Source organism: Setaria viridis, chromosome 9 (genome assembly GCF_005286985.2).
Source record: "Setaria viridis chromosome 9, Setaria_viridis_v4.0, whole genome shotgun sequence".
Taxonomy (NCBI): Eukaryota; Viridiplantae; Streptophyta; class Magnoliopsida; order Poales; family Poaceae; genus Setaria; species Setaria viridis.
The window spans coordinates 51,941,303-51,965,879 of NC_048271.2; the positions used below are offsets into that span (position 1 = coordinate 51,941,303).

The following is a 24,577-nucleotide window of genomic DNA, read 5'->3' on the forward strand; positions in this document are numbered from 1 at the left end:
GTGTTGCCCATTTGCACTAGCTGTCGCCGCACGAAGGTTCACCAGCTCCGAAAACTCGGATGAGATAGCTTGCGGTGGATGTCCACGCTTGCCGCGAGGGTCGGCATTGGCCGCAATGGTTCTAGCTGCGAGGGTTCGGCGCTTGCTGCAGATGACCTGGAGCTTCCTGTGCTGCCGAGGGTGATGAGCATTCGTGTGCGGATGTAAGCTGATATTAGTTGTGTTCCTGGGCAACAGCTTCGCTCGGCGCCGGTGCCATGGACGCGGTAGCCGGCAGCTGCGAGGGTGACGAGCCTAAACATTAAACATTTTTGCGCTTGAGTAAAAAATATTTTGGACAACCTCGGAACCTTTCTTCCATATTGCTTAACTCCGAGGTTTAATATAATAATTTTGCTTCCATCGAACCTTAGTAAATACTAAGAACTCAGATGTAACTGTGAGAAAAGGAAGTTGACAAAACTTGCTTCGAGTTTTGTGGACTTAGAAAATTAAACGAGAAAGTAAGGTTGGATTCACAACTCTAGGTTGCTTTGATCATAAAAATTAGAACATTGTGAGGTTAAGGAGAAATTAAACTTGCATAGAAATGTAAATTCGATGCTCCAACTTATTATTGCTTTTGGCTCGAGCTTGCACAGAAATGTAAGGCTTTACTTGCATAGAAATGCAAAGTTTTACTTCCACCGCAAGGATTTTCTTGCGTGGAAACGCAAGGTTTAACTTGCGCAGAAATAATGCAAGTTTCGAGGTGTTTGTGTCCACTATCAAGATTAGCAAACCTTTGCTCTACTGTTTGAGAGCCAAAGTCTCGATTGCACAGAAATGCAATGTAGTAGCCTCTCGGGCTTTTCTAATTCATGCACGAAAGTAATGCATCCATGCAATGCGATGTTTTGATGCATATGAATTAAATGCTTGCGTATGCAAGGATATATCTTGTAGTTGGTCATATCATCAACCCTCCAGAGAAACGAGTTTCGATTAAAACTTAAGCATGCAATAGAATAGTGCCCTGAATCGCTTTAATCAACCTCTGAAGGTTGACTTGGTGCTCTGAAAACCATTATAGTGAGAGGCTAATAACTGATGAAAGCCAATAGAGATAATTCCAATAGTTGATGAGAGCCAAAGGTCCATAAGATATATTATTTGATGAAAAGCAACGTGCTGTTAAAACCAATATATCATGCCCCATTTATTGACTTGGTTACGAGGTGAGAACCAATATTCCTACACAAAGATGCGAAGGTCTAGTATACAAGGGTTAACTTAAGCGGGTGGAGAACTACTTAAAGTGGTGAGAACCTGCATACTAGAAAGAAGAAATTTTAATATTAATATGTAACTTGCATTATTTTCTAAGGATGTCTCGATCGGAGGTCACATGCCTCATCCAACCATAATATAGTAATAATAAAATAAATAGATAAGTCGACAAAAGCTTGCTTATGATCGAGCTTTTGCGGACTTACTTTCCGAGCGTCATGCTCTAGTCGATATCGCCCAAGTGCCTTTTGAGAGGTGAAACTAGCTTACACGAAAGGAGTAAGATGATTAGAAAATGTATTTTCCTTTCTTGCGAAAATAACCGAGGTTGGTAAAATTGAAATAGTTTATTTGGAGAGGTGGAAAATGACCTTCGATTGGTGTTCGGACTACGTACGAGCTGCTCAGCGTGGTTTTAATTTTTCTTGTCATGGTTTTGCTCTTGTTCGATGGGCTGTCAACCCAACGAGGGTGACATGATTACGACGACGATATTTTTAACCTCGCCTCCGAGCTATGTGGACGGGTGCATCTGTGCATGATAGATGGTGACATACGTATGCAAAGGTGTGCGGCATGCATTGGAAGCATTGGTGTCGCGAGGTCGCGGAGGTTTGGAGTGGAGGTCCTGCAGCTTGGCTTGACTTGTTTTGCGAGGGTTCCGTAGTTTAGCTTTGGGAGGTTTTGAGCATAACTCATGCCTCCATCTTTCCAACCTCAGAACTTTGTCTTTGCGTCGGGTTGATCTTCTAACCTTGGAACTTTGTCCACGATCCGAACTGGACGTCTAGTCTTGAGGCTTCCGCTTCAAGAAACCCATAGCTTCACGCAGTTCCCTTCCACGTACTGTTTCTGAGTAAAGAGTAAAAAGGTAAAAACTCGATGTTCAGAACTAACTCCGAACTCTCGAGGTTAGCTCAGTTATAGTCTAGCCATCATTCGTTGGTCGCCAACCTCGAGCCCCTTCTGTAGCAAAGGTGATGTGAGGGTACGAGTTTTACCGCCAATCCTCATGGAACTTGCGAGGTTAACCAAGTTTTGTTCCTTGGTCCAGAACTTGCGAGGTTAGAGAGTTTTTATCCTTGAATGACGCTCGAAGCTGTTACGAGGTTCACCACGGAGGTTCGTTTGCTGCGAGGGTTCAATTAGCTGCGGAAGTTTGAATTAACTGTCGAGGCTAGTTTGAATTAGCTCTGTATAGTGTATTAAGTTGTACTCCATAGGTAAGTGCTTATTCATATTGCGGTAATATGACAAAATAGAAAAACAAATCGAACCTTACCACACAAATCAGAATGGTTCATTTGGCAGAACACGTACCTTCAATGTAAGAGGTTTTAGGATTGAATCAGTATTTTTGCTAATTTAATTTGTGGACTTACTTTGTTTCTTTCCTATAACGAAGATGGGTTGCACCCTCACCTGATGCTAGAGTGTTGGTTTTTGCTAATTTAATTTGTGGACTTACTTTGTTTCTTTCCTCTAATGAAGATGGGTTGCACCCTCACCTGATGCTAGAGTGTTGGTTGCTTAGTATTTTTGCTAATTTAGTTTGTGAACTTACCTTGTTTCTTTCCTCTAACAAAGATGGGTTGCACCCTCACCTGATGCTAGAGTGTTGGTAGCTTGCTGCTTTGGGTTGTTGGGGGTTGCCGCGAGGGTTGGTTTCCGGCCGAAGTTTCCGAGCACAACTTGATTTGCGACTTTGCGAGGTTAACCGTGCTAGCCTCTAGCCTCGCGTGCGTCCGAAATGTGCATTGTGAACTTACCTTGTTTCTTTCCTCTAATGAAGAAGGGTTGCACCCTCGCCTGATGCTAGAGTGTTGGTTGCTTGTTGCTTTGGGTTGTCGGGGGTTGCTGCGAGGGTTGGCTTCCGGCTGGAGTTTTCGAGCACAACTTTATTTGTGACTTTGCGAGGTTAACTGTGCTGGCCTCTAGCCTCACGTGTGTCCGGAGTGTGTCCGGAATGTGCAGGCTGCATGGTACTCGGACCCTCGTGAGGCTGCATGCACGGTAGGGAACTTTGATTTGCGACTTTGCAAGGTTAACCGTGCTGGCCTCTAGCCTCGCGTGCGTCCGGAATGTGCAAGCTGAACTGCATGGCACTCGGACCCTCGCGCGTGCTCCTATCTAGCTTCTCTTTGATGAACCATCGAGGGTGATGGTATACAATTGACCATGCTTAGCAACTTGCTTGGCACCTTCCATTCGTGACCTTGTTAAGCTTAAGTTTGATGAGACCTTATGACCTATGTTCCGTGAAGGTTCTTGCCTAACTTGTTGTTGATGGGGAACTTGCTGCCATGGCGAGCGGCCGGCAGCTTTGATGTTGCATTACATGGCAGCTCACTTCAAGTACGCACAAAAACTATACCATGCATCGGTTATAACTTTTCTGCATGTGGTTCAGACCCCGGAGCTTCGGGGGACGGAAGCTTCTTTTTCTGTTTCTTGCTTTCTTCACATTGCGAGGCTATACTGCGAGGGTTCGGCTCCGATGATACTTCAAGGATTCTTGCTTGAGAGATACTGCGAGGGTTGTTGCTTGCGGAGGTGTTGTATCTGAGAGCTGAGGTGATAAATGGAGCACTGCCTGGCTGCTTGAGCATGCATTTGCATGTAATGTGTTGTGTTTTTTTAGCTTTGCTACTGTGCTGCCTAGCAGCCTTGATGCCATCTTGTGGTGTTCGGCAGCTTCGATGCTTCGCTTTTGGCCATCTGAGGGTGTTGTAATGCAGGGCTCTTGATCTCTGACAGCTTTGATCGACTTGATGATCGGAGGTTATATGCGGCGGTGTAGATGACGTGGAGATAACGTGGAGCTTTGATCGCTTGGTTGAGTCGATCGGAGGTGGCTTTGCACTGCATCCTCGTGTCATGCCTTGGGTATAATAGTTTTAAGTTGCATGCAGCGTACAGTGACGAGTGCGGCTTGGATCGATGGTCTGCACCCTCGTTCTGCCTTGTGCCTGGCAACCTCGCATGCATGCAGGACTGACTGTAACGAGGTTGCTGTTGAGTTGCTAAGTTGCTAAAACTAGAACGCGGCTTTCCTCCTCGAGACCGGCTTGCCGCGAGGATTGTTTCCACGAGGGTCGAGCTTGCCGCGGATGTCGGCGCTTGCCGCGAGGGTACGGTGGAGCTTGCTGCAGGTCGGCGCTGGTTGCTGCAGGTCGGCGCTGGTTGCTGCGAGGGTTCTTGCACCTGGGAACGAGGTGATGGACATCGTTAGAGGGTGCGTGTAGCTCCGCACCCATCTTGATTTAGATGCACCAACGTGCTCAACGTTTCCGAGACGAACCTCGTGTAGTAAAACACAAACAGTCAAGAAACAAGGTGTCAATCGATTTTTACTTCTACAAAGTCAAATGAAAGACATCGAAGGTAACAAGATTAAAGTATTTTATTCGAAGAAATGAACTATGACCCTCGTTATTTCAGTAGCCATAGCCCCTCGACAGTTGACTTTTCAACATTTTACGTCGGCAACAAGCTTAAAGTCATGTTCCTTGCCTGAGCTGCCAGCTTCGCTGTATGGTAATCGCTTTTAGTCGACGTCTATTCCTTTACTTTTCTACTCTCTTTTTTTAACCCAAGGGTGCTCAGCTAAGCATTTTGGGCTTTTGCAATTGAATAGAAACCTTCGATTGCTTGTAATCTCTTTTCCTCTCATGTTGATCGTGAATTTTATTTCATACGAAACTATGGTGGGCGTTACTGTTAGGATTAGGAATCCCGAACAGATAATAGAGGGAGGGAGAAGGTAGAAAACAAGTGAACAAGCGAACCAAATGAATAAATGATCAAAAATCCTCTCCTCCAAGCCCTAAGGCTCTATTTATATGGAGGAGGAGGTGGCTATTTATATTAATTTCATTGGTGGGGTCGAATATTACATGTACTAAAAGATCCCTGGATGTTACAACTGAGTCTCTAACCCTCACAAACAAGTGCTTAGACCCCATTTCAGACCTCTTTTACACAAAGAGGATCCCTACCCTTAGACCTCCTAAGGTGCACCCCCAACACTCCTCCTCGTTTCAGTGGAAATAATTGGTTTGCAGCAGCCAAAATAAATCTTGTGTATTGTGTGTGTCGTCTTCAAATCTTTACCTGCATCACTGCATGTCCTTCTGTAAAACATGATTGCTCATCAGTGCCGTATTTTCTTTCTACTGCTTTCAGAACTTATATCTTAAAAAAGTTAAAATTCTTGAGGAAACTAAGTGGAAGCTAACTAATGCTTTCCTGTTTACTACTCTCCATAGCGAAAGAACACTGACAGCACATCACTGAATTATTTGTAAGTCAAATGGTGAGAAACAAACTAAATAGTCACCAAATCATCGTGCCACAATGCTCACAAAGGCACACACGAACCTCAATTACTCCAAATATAGTAGTAGTGCCTATGTCCAAAATGTAGCAGGAACCACCAACTCAGAATTTCAGGTAAACTCGTCGTTCCCTCCAAGTTTAGACTCTCATTCGGCCATTCCAGACCACACATTTCGCAAAACCTGCAGATCCATGCATGCGACGTCCCCCCTTTTATCCTCTGCTTCCCCCGCATGCCTCAAATTTTAGCGCATTTCCAATCGCCGAGCCTCCAGGGTCCAGGATTCCGGTCCGGTCGCCGTGCAGCTAGCATTTCACGACCAAGCCGTTTGATCCGGCGGCAGCGAGATGCAGCAAATCCGGCCGGACATGGAGATGCAGCAGGTCGTCCAGCTCCGTGGCGAGCTACGCAAGGTGCGCGACGAGCGGGACCGCGCGCACCGCGTCCTGGAGGTTACCGACGAGTGGAAGTCGCTGGCCTCGGCCAACGACCGCACCACGATAGAGGCGCTCGAGGCCGAGCTCAGGGCGTCGCGGGAATCCGAGAAGCGGATGCTCGACTCGCTGGCGCTGCAGTCGAAGCAGCTCGAGCTCACCAAGATCTCGCTCGAGGAAGCCAAGCTCGAGATCGCGTCGCAACGGGAGGCCGTCAGGCGGCTGGAGTCCGCCACTCCCAGGACCCCCGTCTCGACGCCACGGAGCCGGCACGACCGCGACCTGCAGAGGGTTCACGGCGAGCTCCGGGTGGCGCTGGCGGCGGAGGAGAAGAGCAAGAAGGCGATGGAGGAGTTCGTGATGGCGCTCAAGGAGGTGAACGCGGAGCTGCACACGGCGAGGCAGCAGCTGGCGCGCGCGCAGCACGAGGCGGAGATGGGCCGGCTGGAGTCCGACCGTCTGCACATGTCGGCGAAGCGCAAGGACGAGAGGCTCCGGGCGCTGTCCGACGAGGTGGCGCGGCTCCGCGCCGAGGCCGAGGAGTCGTTCGCGGCGTGGCGGGGCAAGGAGGCCGGGTTCACGGCGTGCATGAAGTCGACGGAGGCCGAGCTCGCCGAGTCCCGGCGCGAGAACGCGCGGCTCCTCGAGTCGCAGCGGTCGTGGCGGGGCGAGGTCGCCAAGCTCCGGGACATCCTGAAGCAGGCCGTCAGGGACACCAAGGTGGCCAAGGAAGCGCTGGAGGAGGCGAGGGCCGAGAACGCGCTGCTCAGGACCATGCTCGGCGACAGGGACACCGCCGTCAAGCGCACCAAGCAGGAGCTCGAGTGCCTCCGCATGAGCGAGGCCGCGGCGCGCGACAGCGTCAAGGAGCTGCAGAGCATGCTCTTGGCCACGTCGGCGAGCCCTACCGCCGCAGCCGCAGCCGCCGCGGCGGGGAAGCCGGACGCGGAGGAAAGCCCGTCGCCGCGTGCGATAAGGGTAGGGCCGCCGGGGCTGGAGAAGTACCCGTCGGACTCGAAGATAATGCCGCCGGCCGGGATCACGCGGCCGCGGCGCATGTCGGAGACCTTCGAGGGGTCGGCGTACGACATCTTCGGCTCCATGGACGACCAGAAGGGCGATCTCGGCGTGTTCTCAGGCATGCCGAGGTTGCCCGGGCGGCGGCGGGTGGTCCTGCGCAAGGTCGGCAGCTTGTTCCGGTGGAAGAGCTTCACGAACAAATAGCCAGAAGCTGGGATACAAATGTGCTCTTGGACTCTGTTTGGTGTATATTATTACGTACAGTAACTGTGTACATGTGACATCTCGAAATATACAGTGTATACTTCGATTACCGTGTAAACTGTCGAGAATGTGATCATATACAAGGCCCTTTGTGCGCAGCTTCTGCGGCCCAACGGGCCCTCAAATGGGCCCAGTCGCGTTTAGGCCCACCTGACTGTGACTCAAAGTTAGAGAAGAGGCCCGTCCCCAAAACGGCGCGCTTCCTTTTTCCTCCCCGCGCTTCCCCGACTGACTGCTCGCCTCTCGTCTCGCTCGCCCCTTTCGCTCGCTCGGTGCGCCGCCGCCGGCTGGTAATTAGAGTTCGTGCCATCGTCGGCGCACCACATCTTTCTCGCCGCTGGCGACGCCTCCCCCGCCAGCTTGGGCTGCAAAGCGCCGCTCTGCTCCCCCGCCCGACGCGCGCCCCCGGGAGGCGAGCCACCACCGACGCCCTGCTTCTCCAGACGCGACCCGCTCGGATCCGCTCTGAGCTTCTGACCGACGCGGCGGCTCGCCTCCGGCCCGTCGAGGACAAATTCGGTGGGGGCGGTGCCCCGACGAACCGAGGATTGGGCTCCCGGCTCCAGCCCTTCAACTGCGACCCCATCGAGGTGCTCGCAGATTCAGGGTAATATGACTTTCTTCTTCTCATTTTTCGTCCTTGATTTAGTGTATGCTTTCAACAATTTGTGTTGTATATTCTGCGGGTGTAGCAATTTTAGCTATGGGAGTTTCTGCAATTTTACCCAAACCAGAATTGAGTGTGCCATTGGCTAATTTCAGAATGGAAGGGTAGTCAACCGCAAAGTTTATTTAAAAGACTTCACCCGCAAATTTTGTCTTAAAAAAATCGGACGTGTCATTCATGATATTCTTTTGGGCGGGAACAGGAGAGGAAGGCAAAAGGAGCCCCAAAGTTTCCCGCGCTTAGTCGTCCCCAACCCAGCCTCCAGCTCCAGATCCAGCCAGTGCCGCCACCGCACCCACTCGGCGCCTCCGGTGCGCCCCTTCCCCACCGCCCGAGCGCGATGACCTCGACGAGGGACCTAGTCATAGCCTCTCTCTCAGCTGCGGCTGGCGCCGCTGCCGCCGCCGCGGCACTGCGCTTCATGTCTTCCTGCACGACATCCTCCGTCAGGCCCCAGAACCTGTCCCTCGCCACCAACGGATCTGCCGCCCAGCGACCGCCTAAGCAGTCGCCCTTCGATCCCACCAAGAGGGAAGGGTTCGTCCTCGTTGTCCTGCCCTCTTTGGTGGTCTGTAGCTGAGTTCAGCTCGTCATAAGTATCCTCTGTGAGACTCGTGGCGCTTGTTTTTGCAGGTATATCTCCTGGGACGATTACTTCATGGCGATCGCCTTCCTTTCGGCTGAGCGGTCCAAGGATCCTAATCGGCAGGTAAAGTACATTTGTGCTTGGGCTTAAAGGAAATGTGAACACTTGTGCTAAAAAGCTGTTTGTGCAAATTCCTTATTGAAGCTGGAACATGCACAGGCAACAGGTAATGCGGGTAGGATTATGACAGAATGCTTGTTGATACATGATCAAATGGTCAAATTCTGTTGACCTGCGATTTTAGTCACACTGTATTGACAAAGCCTCTTTATACTTCTGAATTCTGATTGAATGATGCTCTTTTGATCCTTTAAACCTCAAGATGATTAATAAAATACCAGATTTAGCAATGACATTTTTTCTATTTTATCGTGAAACTTTAAATCTGTGTAATGAGCAATTCAATAAATCTTTCCAAGCTGAAAGCCTTTAAAGTGCTTCAAATTTTATAACAAGAAAGCACAGTGATAGACATCATGTGTACTTTATGTGACAATATCAAAATAAATTTATCGCTCTTTTTATGGCCTCAATGTTAAAATTTGTCACTTTGTGCTCAATTTGTCATACATGCAAGAGGGGAAAGATGCTTGTTTTTTCTTTTAAAAAAAGATCCTTGTTTTGACATCCTTTGTCTTGTTAGAAAAAAGGCATCCTTTGTGTATACATGAAATATATTTGTCTTAGTATAGCATGTAATGTAATTTTTTGTTTCTTTACCTATGTCATTATAAATTACGAATGGATTTATATGCCATCCATTTCACTCAGGTTGGAGCATGCTTGGTTAGCCAAGAGGGAATAATCCTAGGTGAGGATGAAGCTGCATAATGAGTTGTATACAGTTGACAAACCAATTTTTTATATAGACTGTACTGAGTATGTGTGTCTTCTCCATAATCTATGATAACCGTGTAAAAGCACATCCTCAATTTCTTGATATTATGCATTTGGTTATGCATTAATTTGACCACGAGAGTGCACGGTGTACTGGTACCATCATGTGCTTTGAGAATTGCTCAAGTGTCAATGTTTATTCCTGTGCTACCTTCATGTTGGATATTCACCAACCACACTATATATTTTCTGTCTTTAGCTGTCTAGCCATACTTTCGAAATTCATCCCAGTTTTGCTATTCCAATTGCTGGGTGCATTTGTGGACTGTGGTATGTTTACTGCGGTATTGGTAAAGCCTATCTTGTCTTATGAGTTATGACAATATGCAGCTTAGCTCTACATAGACTTGTTCTGTCTGCTGATTGCTGTAATTTCTGTGATGGACCTATTGTGGATTTGTGATGAATATAATTGTCACGACCAACTTCTTCAAAGCTGCATATAGTCTTTGATAATGTAACTCAGCTGTTTTCTAACCAGGAATTGGCTACAATGGCTTCCCAAGAGGTTGTTCTGATGACAAGCTTCCTTGGGCAAAGGTACATTTTCTCATCTGAGGTTCTATTTTGAATCTAGTAGTAGCTTGGGTCCATCGAATAGCAAGAGATAGAAGATTACTTCATAATCTAGTCAAATACCACATGCCAGTTTCAGAAGGCATTCACAGATTCACTCTCCCACTTTAAGGAAATCACATCCTTTACGTATGATGAAGAAAGCAATACTATTTTGCCAATTATTTTTCTATTTCAGAAATCTGCAAATGGAGATCCATTAGAGACAAAATATCCGTAAGTAATGAATTTCTCGCATCATTCCTAATCTTGTTGCTATTTTTATTGCTTTCATTGATGCACAGCAGTATTTTCTATACATAGGGATACTGTACTTAGTATGGACAAAACAATTTAAATTTACTCCCTCTAGTTCAAAATATAGGTCGTTTGGGATTCCTGATCATTTTTTTAACTTCGATCATCAATATGTTTTCTAATGATTGACAATATAAGATATATGTTACTAGATTCACCATGAAAAGTACTTTCAATATATTTAATTACCATGGAAACATTATATTTTCATAGAGATATTGTTCAAAGCTTCACCCGGTAGACTGTGTCGATGTCCTAAATGACCTATATTTTATATCGTGAGTACTTATTAACTTGTGATTTTAACCAAACTATTTTCATTGATCCTGATAGTAAGTGTATAAAAGTTACTTGCCTCAAATCTGATTTGAATATTTGATGAGGTAGCTGAAGTCTTAAGTGTAAATGTATACTTGGATAATTTTAAAGTGAGCAATGTGCAATAAATGGTTGATGAAGCGAGTCATAAAACAACAATAACACGGTGAGGATGGCTTAAGCTCCTCCGAAGCCGTGCATCTTGGATGGGATTTTGTATATGCACTTGCCAGGCAGTAGCCAGAAACAATATAGTTGCTTTGCTGTTTACAAACTAAAAATTGTCATACTTAGTTGCTAATTTTTGACTGAGTTGCTATCCACGAACATGTGCTTGCTTGTTTCCACTTTATCAGTTCCGACCTCAGTTTTGTTGCTTTAAAAGTTGTGAGATCATTCTGTATTGATTGATTCTCTATAGCTAATCTGGCTTTGTTGCACAATCCTGTGGTACAAGTCATGGATTTTATGTTCCTTAATTCTCATTATGAGGGAGACAAATTTTCATACTCAAAAGGAGTTTCCAGTAGCTTTGCTATATGCTAAATTCTAACGAATTATGTATATATTTTCTTCTAACCTGGCAGCTATGTTGTTCATGCTGAAGTTAACGCAATTCTAAATACAAATCATGCTTCAGCAGCTGGACAGGTTTGGTCCTTCAAGTCTCCAATATCAGTAACACATTTCATACAACTTCTATAGAAGCTTTACAGTTTCTTATGTGTTTCCTTTCTCTTGCAGAAATTATACGTCACCATGTTCCCATGCAATGAATGTGCCAAGATTATCATTCAGGTTTGTACCTTTGTAGGCAAATATGTTCAAGACTCATTTTGTTTGTAAGATTGTATCTGCAAGTTTCGTACTATGCATGCTGTGAGGATTCACCTAGGATTGACGTGCGCTTCTGTCTTTGCATAGTAAACTGAAATATTAAGAACGTACCCTGTTATAGCTTGGCTGTTCAATTTAAGAAACTTAAGGACCACTGCAAGCTCCCCCTGTTGTTTTTCCTCAATTTAAGCGAGGTTGCATAAACACTGTAGTTCAACAAAATGATTTAGTAGTTTGGCATACACATGGTATGTTCAATTCCCCATTCAGCCTCCTTCATTAGAGGTCTAAAAAGGAACAAAAATTAACTTTGTTTGTGTAATTTAATACTTATTCCTCGGGTTCTAACATCATCCTGATCTTTGTTACAGTCAGGCGTATCTGAGGTCATCTACTTCGTCGAGAAAAGGATTGACAACTCAGCTCATGTTTATGTCGCCTCTCACAAGTTGTTATCGATGGCTGGTGTCAAGGTCCTCAAACCTGCCCATTTTGAGTCGTAGTACCTGATGTTGGCATGGATTAGAAAGCCTAAACACTTTCTTATGCACCTTCTGCACTGTGCAGGTTAGAAAGCATCAGCCGCAGATGGCACATATACCGATCAAGTTCCAGGAGCCATGAGGCTGGTACTAGTGAACGAATAAATGATGAATAAATGGCGCAAGATATCTGTTGATCGTGTCACTGGTGACAAGTGACCCTGACAGCCTCTCAGCTGGCATGCAGGTCGGATCACTCCCTTGCCCTTCAGGGAGCTGTTGTAACTTCTGAAAAATCATAAGCTTGAATTCGTATCGGTAATTGTATAGGCATTTCAAACTAACTTCTGATATCGGAAGCCGCTTCAAAAAAAAAACTTCTGATATCGGATAGTCCTAATTATTTGTGGTGTGGCTGTTGCGGTGTCCTATGGCTTGATCCTCTAAATCAATTCTAGTCGTTGCACGATGATATATGACATGTTCGTGAAGCCATTTCTAGTTCCTGGCTTCCTTCAGAGCGCTTGGGTCTATTCTAGCTCCTGCACAGCGCTTAGGCCAGGGACGGGAGTCGACGAACTGACCCGCCAGCCACCACCTGCCATGGTACCACTGGTCTTGGTGTCTGCCCGGCTTTCCACGTCAACTGAAGGAATCGCTTGTCAGGTCGTTCCCAAGTCGGCATCCGGTACACCGGTGATGACCCGTGCCAGTTTCAGGTGTCTGAGCCGGCCATTGCTAGCTCACTGCATTGCAGTTTCCAACTTCCAGCGTCCGTGTACGAACGATCGAGCTGGCCGCGACGGTTGCCCAGTGCTAGTTTATTGTATATCTGCATAGCTCATGCAATCAAGTGTAATCAGTCCGGCCGGTCAGATACAGAGTACGGTCAACTCAATTTTTGTTTTCATGCACCCGTATTTTAGAGGCTTGCACGAAGGGCTAGCATTTCCCTCGCCACAGATTCTTATAGTTTCCTTGACCGAGTTTATGTGGGTGTTGTTTCGGTCATGCACGCTTGTATGAATATTCCTCCTGGTTTCGTCGTGGATGCAGGGTTGCGTATGTGATCAATTTGCTCATAAAAACTCTGACTTGGTTATCTTAGGAGCTGCACAAGCACAAACCTTCTTCCTGAAACTCTGATTTGGATGAGCTCCGCTTCATTAACCTATGGCTTAATTAGTCACTTAGATGCATACAAGCTGTTAATTTTGGACAAGCAACCTACCTATTTCACTAAATAAACCCGCTATGACAATTTTCGAAGCAACACCTAAATTTTTTTTCCAGAGTTTGTAACTTAACTTTTTAAAAAAATACAAACAGTTGACAAAATATATCGAGGCACCTTTGCTACCCGCTTACGCAGACGACAATGATAAAGATTGCTTTACATGCCTGTCAGCCCTAATTATTCAATACCCCTAACCAATTATTTGTTCTGCCGTTCAAAATTATATGACTGTTTTATATGCCTGGCAACCCTAATGATTTAAAATAAAACTAATTAATTGTTTATTCTGCCTTTCAAAAACTATGACGTTTTGGAGAGGAATGTTGACAAGCACGGATACGTAGAGTTTATTCAAAATCGTCATATGAAAATCTAGCTAGTTAGATTTTTTTACCAACACAAGTGTGGTCAAAGTCATATCATGGTCATAAGATGATGTCCACAGCGTCATTTTCCCTCTTGATCACAGCGAGTACAACTACAAACTAATCGAGGTGCAGTGGGGCTAGCAATGTGGCGGCAAAAGCTATCATCTTCGGAGCCTCGATCACCAGCTCCTTCTACACTTTACCGCGACATGATTGCCTTTGAGATTTGCCCGCGCATGTGGTGACTTCTCGTTCCAAGATTAGGCTCTCGTCTCAAAACCACGTATAACGATGGGAAGAATGTGCTCGATCCTAGAACAAGAAAATCAGTTACCTCCCCAGCGGCAACAACAGCTGATTTGGTGAGCTACACTGCCCAACCAAGCGGGATGGGCAGACAGAGTCGGGCCAGGTGCAAACAATTTGGGATCAGGACAAGCCAGCATCACATCAGAACGATACAACACCGGCAAAAGAGATCAAAAAAGCAAAAGGGACAGGCAGAGGATTCAGGACGCTAGGAGGAGCAAAACAACAAATGAAAAGGAGCACAAATCGCAGTCCTAGAAGATGCAACCTTGGAATACCTCATTTTGAAAAGGAAAAAGGAACTACAGTATGTAGCAGTCACAAAGGAAAATTGGCTTGTGGCCAACTGAGCATTACTGCAACCATCCGCTGTCCATTTCTTTCGTCGACTTTGCATACTCCATAAATAGTTTTCATATATACATAAGTCGTCGGACATTCAGTACATGAATGAAGTATTCAAATGGAGAAAAAGATTTATACGCAACTTAATCATCTAAAAGAACATTAAGTTTTCAGATAATTCGCTAGCTGTTTCTAGAAAATGAAAATCGGTTTGATCCTTTGCCAATCCAAAAAATTTCTCAGGACACCAACTATACAAATCAAGCACTACTGGATACTGGAACATAACTCGTTGTTATTTTTCTTCTTCCAATTTTACAAATTAAGCATACACAATTTCCCCAAACAGTACAAAATGATCAATAATTTTGGCTTAATAATCTCTTGTACACAACCCAATTATGAAACCATGCAAAAACTCCAGATCAAGCACAAAAAGTACTTGAAAAAAATATGTACCGGGGAGTGATCGAAGGAGCTAGCTAGCGATGAAGAGCCGATGGATCGATGAAACCGGCCCAAGCGTGCGTGCATGGTGTCGTTGTCTGACGAGAGAATGAATTTCAGAAGAATACCCACTTGGACGCCGTCTTCTCCTTCATGGTCTTGGAGTGGAAGAGCTCGCCGCCGTCGCCGTCGCCGGGCTGCCGCCGCTTCTCCGCCCCGACGAGCCTCGACAGGAACCTGCCGATCTTCTTCTTCTTGCCGCTTTTCTTCTTCGTCTTCACCTCCCCCTTATTATTACTCCCCTTCGCCGATTCTTGCCTCCCTGCGGCCTGCTTCCTGGCAGCTGTTGGCATCAGCGGCTGCGAGAAGGCGGCGACGTTGACGAAGGAGGCGCCGTCGGAGGCCGCGCCGCCGACGACGTGGACCGAGCTGACGTCGGCCGAGAGCGCGGCGTGGTGCGGCGGCGGGGAGCAGCCGCCGCCGGAGGAGTACGGGGAAGTGGTCGCCGAGGAGGAGGAGGCGCGCGTAGTGGTGGTCGCGGACGAGGAGGCCGAGAGGTGCGCGAGGCGGTCGCGGAGGCAGTAGGGGCAGACGCCCTTGGACACCCGGTGCTCCGGGTGCCGCTTGCACCGGTCCTCCCACTCCGACCGCCGCATGGTCGAAACCTTCTTTCCGCTAGCTGCTGCTGCCTCTGTTGCCTCGGCGCTGGTTGTGTTACGCCCTGCGCTGGGAGCCTAGGGTTTACGCCGTTCGTGGCTGGCGACGGGCGTGGCGCGGGGTGGTTGCACGGGGAGGCCGCGCGCGGGGAAGAGGAAGAGGAGATGAAGTCGTGGAGTCCGTTGAGGAAGGGGTGGGCCGGTGGGGGAAGGGGAAGGTTGTTGGAAAAAGGGCGGGGGCTGCCGCATTGAGCGAGCTGATATATCGCAGGCTCGCAGCTCCGTTCTGTTTCCGCTTTGAAGCCGCGTTTGTGTTCCTTCGGAGCCTTTCCACTTTTCCGCGAAATGAAGGGCTCAGGGGTCCCTATACGAAAGAGCGAGCAAGGCCAAACAAGTGCCTGTGCACTGTGAGGTTATCTGGATGGCTGATGTGTAAAAACACATGTTCACATTTGTCGCGAACAAAGGAGCATGCCACTAGTTTTTGTCCTTTTGTTATGCCACCGAGTTAACACCAGTTTCATCATTTTTTTGACCCACCCTTGAGAAGATTACATTTTTTTTTATCATTCCAGCAATCACCAGCATGTGCCATTCTAGAAGGAATTTGTTCAATTATTAGAAAAGGGCTTCATTACAGAATAGACGGATGAAAACCTAACGACTGGCACTGCTGAAATAAACAGCTGAAGTCCGTTCGCATCGGCTGTTGGAGCGCGAAGAATCGGTCATCCGCCATGACGACTATCACCCATCAGTATCGTCTCTCCGGCCATTCCCTCACTCCGATCCGGCGATCGGTCACCACACACGTCCGCAGCAACGAAACGATTCCAGCACTCGCGCTGCTGACGCAAAAGGATGGGAAGCACGGACAAGCAGCTCGACGGATAAGCGCGGGCCACGCACGCAGCGCAGGGGCGGTCAAAAGAAGCACCGGGCTTCCTTTAATCGCACGTCTTCCCCCAGTGGGATTTGGTATTCGCGACCTCCTCCTCCTCCTCCCACCTTTTATTCTACAAACACATCGGAAAAGGAAAAAAACAAACAAAAAAAAGAAGGCTCGAAAGAAGGAAAAGATATGGCCGGCCGGGAGCTCGTGGGAGACAGTGTGGCCGCCATGGCCGGCCGGGAGCTCGTGGGAGACAGTGTGGCCGCCATGGCCCGCCGCGAGGCGCGAGCACAACCGCGTGCGGTGCGGGGATCCATTCGGACCATTCCATTTCCAATTCCACACGGCCTCCTCCCGTAGGAGGAGGAGATGAGTAGATGACAGGAATCGACGAGACGAGTAGCCGTCGCCGTCGGCGTCACTCGCCCGGGGGTGGACTTGACCGGTCAGCCGCGCGTGTGGCTCGCGCTCCGGCGGGCGGCATCGGATGGTGGGGAGTTTGGTCGTTGCCCGTGTTCAGCGTGGGTTCAGACACCAGACAACCGGGGCCTAGCGTGTGCGAGCAGCAAGAAGCCGCGCCGTGTCTGGTGGTCTCGCGTCGGCTGGATATTTGGTAGGCAGGGACAGGGACGCGTGCGGTCGGGATGGGGCACGCGATCGGGACGTGTGCAAGGTACGAGCCGGTCTCCACCGGGGTTTTCATTCATTTGTTGCTGTGCTAGCAGCTGGACGCTGGCCGGTGTTACTGTTACCGTGCCGTCCGGGGAGGAAGGAATTGCGCCGTTGACTTGGTCGGCCAGTCAGTTGCCTCCCAACTCTGTTCGAGTTGACGTGCATTCATGTTTGTTTGAAGGAAGACAGGATCGAGGCTGCGCGTGCTGAGCGAGGCAGCGAGCATATATGCCCCGGCCGGCGCAAGTCGTGCCGGGTTGTTTCCGTTCCGTTGGTCGTCGGACTGCCGTCCGCCGGGGTGCACGTATTGTAGCGATCGCCGATTGGATGCTGTATTTGTCATCCTCTGCCTCTGCACTTGTCGCCAAGAAAAAGTGAAAAACAAACCATACTGTCTGGATTATCAACAAACAAAAAAAATGATACAGGCCTGTGTAATGGTGTGTGTGTGTGTATTATACTGGGTCTAGGCTCTACAGGGGCCGAATTATCATACCGACACAGGCTACACCGCGCAACCCAACAGGCCGGAACAACAGCAAAGTGGGTTTCCATGTAAATGCAGTTGTTCAGACTTTTAGGGGGATTGGGCCATAAAATCTAGGAAGAAATCAAGGCTCGAAAAAATAAATGGGCCTTAACCAATCCTTTTGCACACATGTTTTTTTTTCCTGCTGGCAGTCCAGCAAATTTTGGGCCAAGTAATCCCTCAACTTGCAACCAAACATTCCAAAACGGGCTCTTCTCATGGGCCAATACATGAACGGGCCTAAACAGGTCACCCATCACGCGTCATGTTGTCAACATCCGTTCCAAACAAGATGATGACGCTGTCGCCGTCGGACGGGTCAAAGTCTCCGACGCGAGACGACGTGAACTGGTCATTGGGAGCTTAGCGGAGAGTGATCGGACTCGACCAGCTACCGGAAAGGAGACGAGCGAAGCGTTCTTTTCTCCTCCATCAAAGACGACAACAAGTCACGTCTTGCAACTCACGAGCAATTTGCCAATTGACCTTCCTGACTTGTTCCGATGCGCTCGCTGAACTGCCGAAGTTCCTGGAGTCCTGCAACCGCACCCAGCTGCCGATGTGGTCTGTGTTTGGCTGGTTGCAGTTGCAGCACTCTATTCCACCGAACCGTGGTGCCGCAGATGCGCGACTGACAGGCCTTCTATGCACGCCTAGCAGTCCGGCCTTCCCGGCGGAAGGGCAGCGAGCAGCGGAAGAGACGGCGTCCATGAAGAAACTCCCATGGATATCATCTCAATTCTCTGTCAATCCGCTAGCCTGTTCCGCTGACTTCCACCCGGACAGCTTCAACTCAGCGGTCCCGCTCCACGCAAACACACAAGAAGACCTCCGACTTCGACAGCACATCGACCGATCGTTGCGTTGGAGGAACGCGATAACTTCCAAGTACATGTTCGCCGTTCATGCCCCCCTCCAAATCCGCTTATCATCTGTGAGAACCCTGCTCGATCTTTGCATGGTTTTTCAAGGCTGAGGAAGCCACGATTTGAGACCTGAGCAAACAGCTTATGTAAAATGAATTTATATCCAAAAACTGTCAGGATACTTGAAAACTGTTAAAAAAACTGCTCCAACAGATTTGCTATGTGGATTGATATCCCTAATTTTTTTAGTTATGATCTAAATTTCTCTCTCCTATACGTAAATATACCAATCCAAGTCATGGATTGCTCTTTTTTAGAAAAAGTCATGGATTGCTAAATTTCTCTCTGCTCCCGGGAAGCTCCAATTGCGCTCGGTGGAAACTTCCACCCACTGTGCGCCGCCCCCCATCTCCATCTTCGACGCCAGATCTCGTGTAGAACTCACCTGCCCCCTACCGGCCAGATCCCGTGTAGGCGAGGGCGAGCCTTGCCGTGGGAGCCGGCTCCACCACTCAGGTGGCGTCGTCGTGTGCTAGACAGCGAGCTCGAGGGGCCAGTCGTCGATTTGGCTGCCGGAGAACTCGCCGCCGTGCTGCTCGACCCGTCACGGCCCCACGCAACGCCGCCCGTCATCGAGTTGTCGGCCGCTGTGCTGATCGACCACACACCGGCACACCTCCACCCGTTGCATGGGCCCGCGTCGAGCCGTTGGCTGCGGTCTGGCTCGGCGCTGCCCGACGCCCGCCGTGGCCCCGCGTGGCGCTGCCCACCGCGGCTCGCGCCACCCGCCACAGCCCGCGCAGCGTCGCCCACAAGATATCCCAACGCAGTGCCGTCGGCGGAGGAGGGGCCACAGTGCAGAGGGCGCCAGATGGTTGGGAGCATAAGACGGCGGCGGGGTAGGAGAGAGTGGGCGGCGGGGCTAGAAGGAGAGGGCGGCGGTCGGGCTAGGAGAGAGAGGGCGGCGGGGAATTTGTGGATGTGGTGACGAGGAGGGAGAGGATAAGGAGAAGAGAAAGAGATTTTGCAAATTAGCCCCTGAGGAAAATATTGCACTTGCAGTATTGCACTTGGAGAATTATAGGTATCCAGTTTTACTAAAGCTGTTGGAGAAGAGCACAAAATATATCTAAAAATCTTCTCTCTCCCATACCTAAACAAAATTTAGGTCACCAATTTTACTAAAACTGTTGGAGATGCTTTAACACAAGAATATAGGCCAGGGCTCCTCTGCAGTACTGAGATGCAGATGCTTTAACACAAGAATATAGGGTGGGGCTCCTCTGCAGTAGTGAGCTGCAGCTTGGGGTCACTGACAGGTGAACTCATTCCCACATGTTAGTGGCCTAACTGCACTATGCAGAGAAACTGCTTCCACGATGGACTCGCAGTCGTTGGAGATGGAAAAAGATGACCCTATTCTCCGGCGGTAGCGTACCGCGCTAGGTCCCATCGTGAGTAGGCGCCAATATATAGATGGAGGCTAATTTGCGAGATGAATCTATTAAACTTAATTAGTCCATGATTTGATAATGTGGTGCTACAGTAAACATTTACTAATGATTGATTAATTAGGCTAAATGGATTCATCTCGGGAATTAGACTCCATCTGTGTAATTAGTTTTATAATTAGCTCATATTTGATCCTTCTAATTAACTTCCGAATATTCGATATGCCATAAATTTTAGTCCGGACTAAAGACCCGAACACCCCCTAAAGCTGCCTACATGGCCAACGGGTGTGCGACCCGTCCCTTTCTTCTTTATTTCATGACGTCTCACCGTATGAAATATCACCACTACTGCTGCTGCGACTGGCTCGCTCGGCGCGGCGGTGCCTTGTCATTTGCGATGCTTGTGCCTGTGCCCTACAGCCGACAGGGACGCGTACCAAACCTTGGGCATAACATAACTTTCTCCGGGTCCGATCGGCGACTTGGGACTTCGGGAGAAAGATGGGTCGACACGAACGAAAACCACCCAAACACTTTTCTAAGCGAAAGCCGGGCTTTTCCTCCTCGCAAATGACACCTGCGATTAGGAATTCTCTCCAGTTTACTATAAACGTTTATAAAGCACCACCATCTTTTCTTTACGCATGTTGATCTCAAAGGAATTAGACACCGAACCGATTTAAAGTTATAATGGGAATAATATTCACAATTGGAAAAATTGATCTCCCTTTACAACGGGGTAGGACTCCCATTTTATAGCGATCCATGACTACTTTACATTCCTAAAATGTCCTTACTCAATCACTATATTCCTAGGATATGCCGTACATGAAGGTTATTAAGGAACACGTGTATAAATTGAACTTTTCTACGTGGTCACGTTTCTCACGCCTTCCACCCTCTACCCTCGAGACTTCATCTTCATTTTAAGTTGATTATCCAGCCTCGAGGCTTCATCCGCGATCCGAGACGAACGCCCAACCTCGAGACGCCTGCTTCGTTGAGTCTTGTCGAGAGGTGTTAACCTTGCATTGTTCTTCTCTGAGCATCATTCCTGAGTAAAGAGTAAAAAGATAAAAGCTCGGTGTCCGGAACTGACTCCAAACACTCGAGGATTAACCCAGTGGGAGTTAACCATCATTGTTGTTAATCACTGCCCTCGAGTCTTTCTAAGAGTAGAGGTGATGCAAGGATACGAGATTTACTATTAGAGGTGCCTCCATAGAGTGTGCGAGGTTAGAGGGGTTCCGCTTTACTTGTTGCCGACGCGCAACTTGCGAGGTTAATCTTGAGACCTACTAATGACGTTCGAGGGTAACTGAGTTTTACTTCTCAGTTTGAAACTCGCGAGTCTAGAAAGGCTCCGCGTCTCTTTATATTTGATGTAGAATTTGCGAGGTCAAAGGGGTTACGTGATTGGCGCTCAAGGGTGTTTAGGTTTTGGCGATCCCCAACGAAGCCTCCTTTGCATTGCTCGTATGCTAATTCTAAAGAAAGTTTGCCTTTTGGCATCTCGCTTTCGACCCTCTTTTCAAAGCAATGTGTTTTAGTTTTCTTTTACAACGCTTCGTTTTCTTATCAAGATTTCTAAGAGGATACGGTAGTACATGCCTTCTGTGCGGTGGAGGGGGAACATGCCGCCATGTTAGCCAGCCGGTAGTCTCTCGAGCACCAAGCTGCCTCACATGCCATGAATCTTCCACTAACTTTGCCACCACTAGTCTTAGGTTGCCAACCTTGATTGTTTTCTCAGGTCATCTTCATTTCCAGGGCACCAAAGTTGTTATGCCCTTCCATAAACAAAGTGGGAGTAGTCTATTAATCTATGCATTTAACTATTAACAAAATCTCTCGTTGCGCTAGCGTATCAAAATACAATATCGGATTTTGTTTTTGCACTCGCGAAAGGGTGGCCACCAGCCAATAGATCGTTCAAAGAATCAAAGGTTCAAGCCCATGGCAATAGATCAACCCTTGATATGATAGATCCATGCCCCGCCGATGCCATGTCGTCGAGCATAGAATTGATCGCTCCATGCAATCCTCCTTTCTTGCCTCCTCCTATCGGCTGTCATGCCAGCACCTCCTGAATCTGTCACACCTAGAACGATAACCCCCATGTAGCCACTTAAAGTTGTCTTCACAAACTAAGTACCGCAGTTGATAGTTCTCACTTCTCACCAATCTGATTCACCATTTACGGCACCAAAACCAAATTTACCACCACCTTTATTCATAGTTATCCACAGGGGTGGATCCGATCCATAGGGCTGGAACCCGACGTAAATTAAGGAGGAGGAGAAGGACAATGGAGGAGGAAGGAAGAAGAAGGGGAAATAAGCCCCTTACACTTAGATATTTGGGTCCGTCACTGGTTATCCGTTCATCAAACACATATCCAAGCTATTGTATAGCTATTGTATGACTTAAACCGATAACACATATCCATGTACGACTTTAAAACGACAACATATATATCGAAGTCCTCGTAAGGCTTTAGAGCAACACTTTCGCCACACAACCCACACTTGTTGTTTTGTATGGGTCCCTAATAGCTTGTTTCTTTAGAAGTCAGTTTTGTAGGTCATTTTTTTTAATCTTTTATGTTATGTAATTCCCCTTTGTTCTTAGGTACATTGGTGGTGTCCTTTTGTAAACTCTCATTTTTTTTCTCAATGAAATTCGTATTGTACATGCTAGTATGTCTATACTATAATGAAATAGCGTAGCTCTAGCTGATTGTTCAAAATAATAAAGGAGAGCACTCATTTAATTCTAGATGTGTTTTATTTCATCATATATCATAAATTTGCAGCCTGTGCTTATCATTTCCGATTGGCCCCTTGTATGCTCATCGCCGATTCGTTGCATCCAAGTCGTACACCTCAAAAGGACCAACGGTGGAGCAGTACAGCCTCTTTTTACAATTTTACATTTACATCCTCCATTAGACCATTAGCCTGACTCAAATTCACCGTTATTGTTACTGGCTACTGCTCTTGTTCCCGCCTTGCGTTGGATGTCCGCTAGCTTTGGGATCACTAGGTGCCTTGTCGGAGCCTAAGCTCCATGGATGCACAAGCACATTGCCTTTTTACACTAACCGTGGGGATCAAAACCTCGCTCACTCCCAGGCCTCGGTGCCGCTCGCGCACCAGCCGAAGTTGAGGCTGGAGGCGTGCTCCTCGGAGAAGAAGCTGACCGCGCCGTCGCTGCCGATCACGTCCGAGCTGGCGAGCCATTCCTCCGTGAAGCCATAGCCGCCGCCGGCCTTGTACGAGTCGTATGGGTACGTCGGCCCCTGCTGCCACTTGGTCTCGAACATGGGGAGAGGCGAGCAGCCCGTCGTTGCCGCCGACGTGTCCAAGAACGGCGGACCGAACCCGAGCAATCCAGGCTGCTCGAACGCCGCGCCGGAGTACGGCGACGCCTCAACGTCGTTGAACACCACGCTCGAGTCGCTGTCCGAGGAGCCGTCCTTGCAGACCGCCGCGCCGACCTTCGCCTGGCGCTCCTCTGCGGCCTCATTGGCGACGGCCTCCTCGAGCTTCACCGCCGTCTCCGGCCTGCTGGACAGCTTCTGCCTCAGCTCCCGTATCTGAGAACCGCGCCGAGAAGACACGAGTGAGTGACATGACAAGCAGACCACAACATGATGCACTTGAGTAGACGAAGGACCGGCGGCGAGAGCGAATTGTGCGCGATTACCTCGGCGGCGAGGGCGTCCTTGTCGCGGCGCAGCGCGTCGCAGTCGGCACGGAGGGCGTCGTGGCGGGCGCGCAGCGCGGCGAAGTCGCGCTCGAGCGTCTTGGTCTTCCAGCGTGCGCGGCGGTTCTGGAACCAGACGGCGACCTGGCGCGGCTGCAGGCCGAGGTCGCGCGCGATGCGGGCCTTGCGGTCCGGGTCCAGCTTGTTGTCCGTCTCGAAGCATCGCTCCAGCGCGCGCACCTGCTCCATCGCCAGGCGCCGCTTCTTCTCGCCCAGCCCGCACGCCGGCCGCGCCGCGCGGCCGCCGGCTAGCTCGTCCTCGTCGTCGTCCACGTCGTCGAGGTCGGCGTCGTCGTGCTCCATGTTGCGCGCCGTTAGGGCCTGGGCCTCGTCCTCCGCGAACGCCAGCTTCTCCCCTGCAAAACGCGCTTGCCGTTTAAAGATGGCTCCTGTCCTGCTCAAATTCCCAAAATTGCAAAGAACATTCTCTTGGCAGCTTTGTGTGACATCAAGTTTGTCAAATGCAACACATGGAATGCAGACAGAACAACGCTCCAATGTGGCAATGTCACAAGGCACAATCGCACATACTTTTCTACTCCACTAGTGCTAACTACGATGGTATTTTGTCACGGACATTTCGGGCGCCAGAAGTACAGAAGAACAGAGGAGGTGAGGCAGCAATTGTACTGTACCTGCTTCTGTGGATTCATTGCTGCTGGCGGGCCTCTTCGATTGCCTCTTCATTTGTGCTTGGCACTCCCAGCAGCTCGGGAAGGATTTGGAAATGGCGGCGATTCTAATTATGAGACGGGGCTAGGGCAGAGGCTTGGAAAGCAAGATGGCAGGCGCCGAGCTGCACGCACAACCGGGAGGCCTTTCCGGCCCTTTTGTTGGTCGGCGGCGACGGCCCGGACAATCTTCGTAAGCCGTGCTCTAAAGATGAACAAGTGGTGGAGTTCCTCTTCTTCCCTGGCGAGTAGGAGCGCAGGACGGATGTGAGAGGGGGGGAGAGGCCACAGGGGCAAACGACTGATGCAAGCGGCCA

General features: G+C 48.8%; 4 protein-coding genes across 5 annotated transcripts; 2 read left to right on the top strand and 2 right to left on the bottom strand.

Moving 5' to 3' along the window:
• The first annotated feature begins 5,955 nt into the window (after window positions 1-5,955).
• On the top strand, window positions 5,956-7,266 carry LOC117838036 (uncharacterized). Its single transcript, XM_034717903.2, has one exon. The coding sequence runs from the start codon at window positions 5,956-5,958 to the stop codon at window positions 7,264-7,266; it is 1,311 nt and encodes a 436-aa protein (XP_034573794.1).
• Window positions 7,267-7,799: 533 nt separating this feature from the next.
• Window positions 7,800-12,462, top strand: LOC117838043 (uncharacterized). Of its 2 annotated transcripts, XM_034717911.2 has the most exons (10): window positions 7,800-7,933; window positions 8,196-8,530; window positions 8,627-8,702; window positions 9,411-9,450; window positions 10,018-10,076; window positions 10,291-10,328; window positions 11,315-11,378; window positions 11,472-11,525; window positions 11,936-12,037; window positions 12,132-12,462. In XM_034717911.2, exons 2-10 carry the CDS (start codon window positions 8,334-8,336, stop codon window positions 12,186-12,188), a joined length of 687 nt encoding a protein of 228 aa, XP_034573802.1. In that variant the 5' UTR covers window positions 7,800-7,933; window positions 8,196-8,333; the 3' UTR covers window positions 12,189-12,462. The 2 variants fall into 2 exon arrangements, with proteins under 2 accessions (XP_034573802.1, XP_034573803.1); XM_034717912.2 differs by lacking the exon at window positions 8,196-8,530 and having other exon boundaries at window positions 7,803-7,933.
• A 2,118-nt stretch (window positions 12,463-14,580) lies between these two features.
• On the bottom strand, window positions 14,581-15,740 carry LOC117838044 (uncharacterized). Its single transcript, XM_034717913.2, has one exon. It carries the CDS (start codon window positions 15,406-15,408, stop codon window positions 14,869-14,871), a length of 540 nt encoding a protein of 179 aa, XP_034573804.1. The 5' UTR covers window positions 15,409-15,740; the 3' UTR covers window positions 14,581-14,868.
• A 6,849-nt stretch (window positions 15,741-22,589) lies between these two features.
• On the bottom strand, window positions 22,590-24,577 carry LOC117838041 (homeobox-leucine zipper protein HOX13). Its single transcript, XM_034717908.2, has 3 exons — window positions 24,225-24,577; window positions 23,530-23,945; window positions 22,590-23,419 (listed from the first exon to the last, which is right to left on the bottom strand). Exons 1-3 carry the CDS (start codon window positions 24,274-24,276, stop codon window positions 22,946-22,948), a joined length of 942 nt encoding a protein of 313 aa, XP_034573799.1. The 5' UTR covers window positions 24,277-24,577; the 3' UTR covers window positions 22,590-22,945.

Excerpts from the sequence above, each read along its gene's own strand:
- LOC117838036 (XM_034717903.2), top strand. The coding sequence starts at position 5,956 with ATGCAGCAAATCCGGCCGGACATGGAGATGCAGCAGGTCGTCCAGCTC.
- LOC117838043 (XM_034717911.2), top strand. The coding sequence starts at position 8,334 with ATGACCTCGACGAGGGACCTAGTCATAGCCTCTCTCTCAGCTGCGGCT. Across the intron at positions 8,703-9,410 it reads CCAAGGATCCTAATCGGCAG|GTTGGAGCATGCTTGGTTAG; the intron begins GTAAAGTACATT and ends CATTTCACTCAG. Across the intron at positions 12,038-12,131 it reads TATCGATGGCTGGTGTCAAG|GTTAGAAAGCATCAGCCGCA; the intron begins GTCCTCAAACCT and ends TGCACTGTGCAG.
- LOC117838044 (XM_034717913.2), bottom strand. The coding sequence starts at position 15,408 with ATGCGGCGGTCGGAGTGGGAGGACCGGTGCAAGCGGCACCCGGAGCAC.
- LOC117838041 (XM_034717908.2), bottom strand. The coding sequence starts at position 24,276 with ATGAAGAGGCAATCGAAGAGGCCCGCCAGCAGCAATGAATCCACAGAA. Across the intron at positions 23,946-24,224 it reads CAATGAATCCACAGAAGCAG|GGGAGAAGCTGGCGTTCGCG; the intron begins GTACAGTACAAT and ends CGCGTTTTGCAG. Across the intron at positions 23,420-23,529 it reads AGGACGCCCTCGCCGCCGAG|ATACGGGAGCTGAGGCAGAA; the intron begins GTAATCGCGCAC and ends CGCGGTTCTCAG.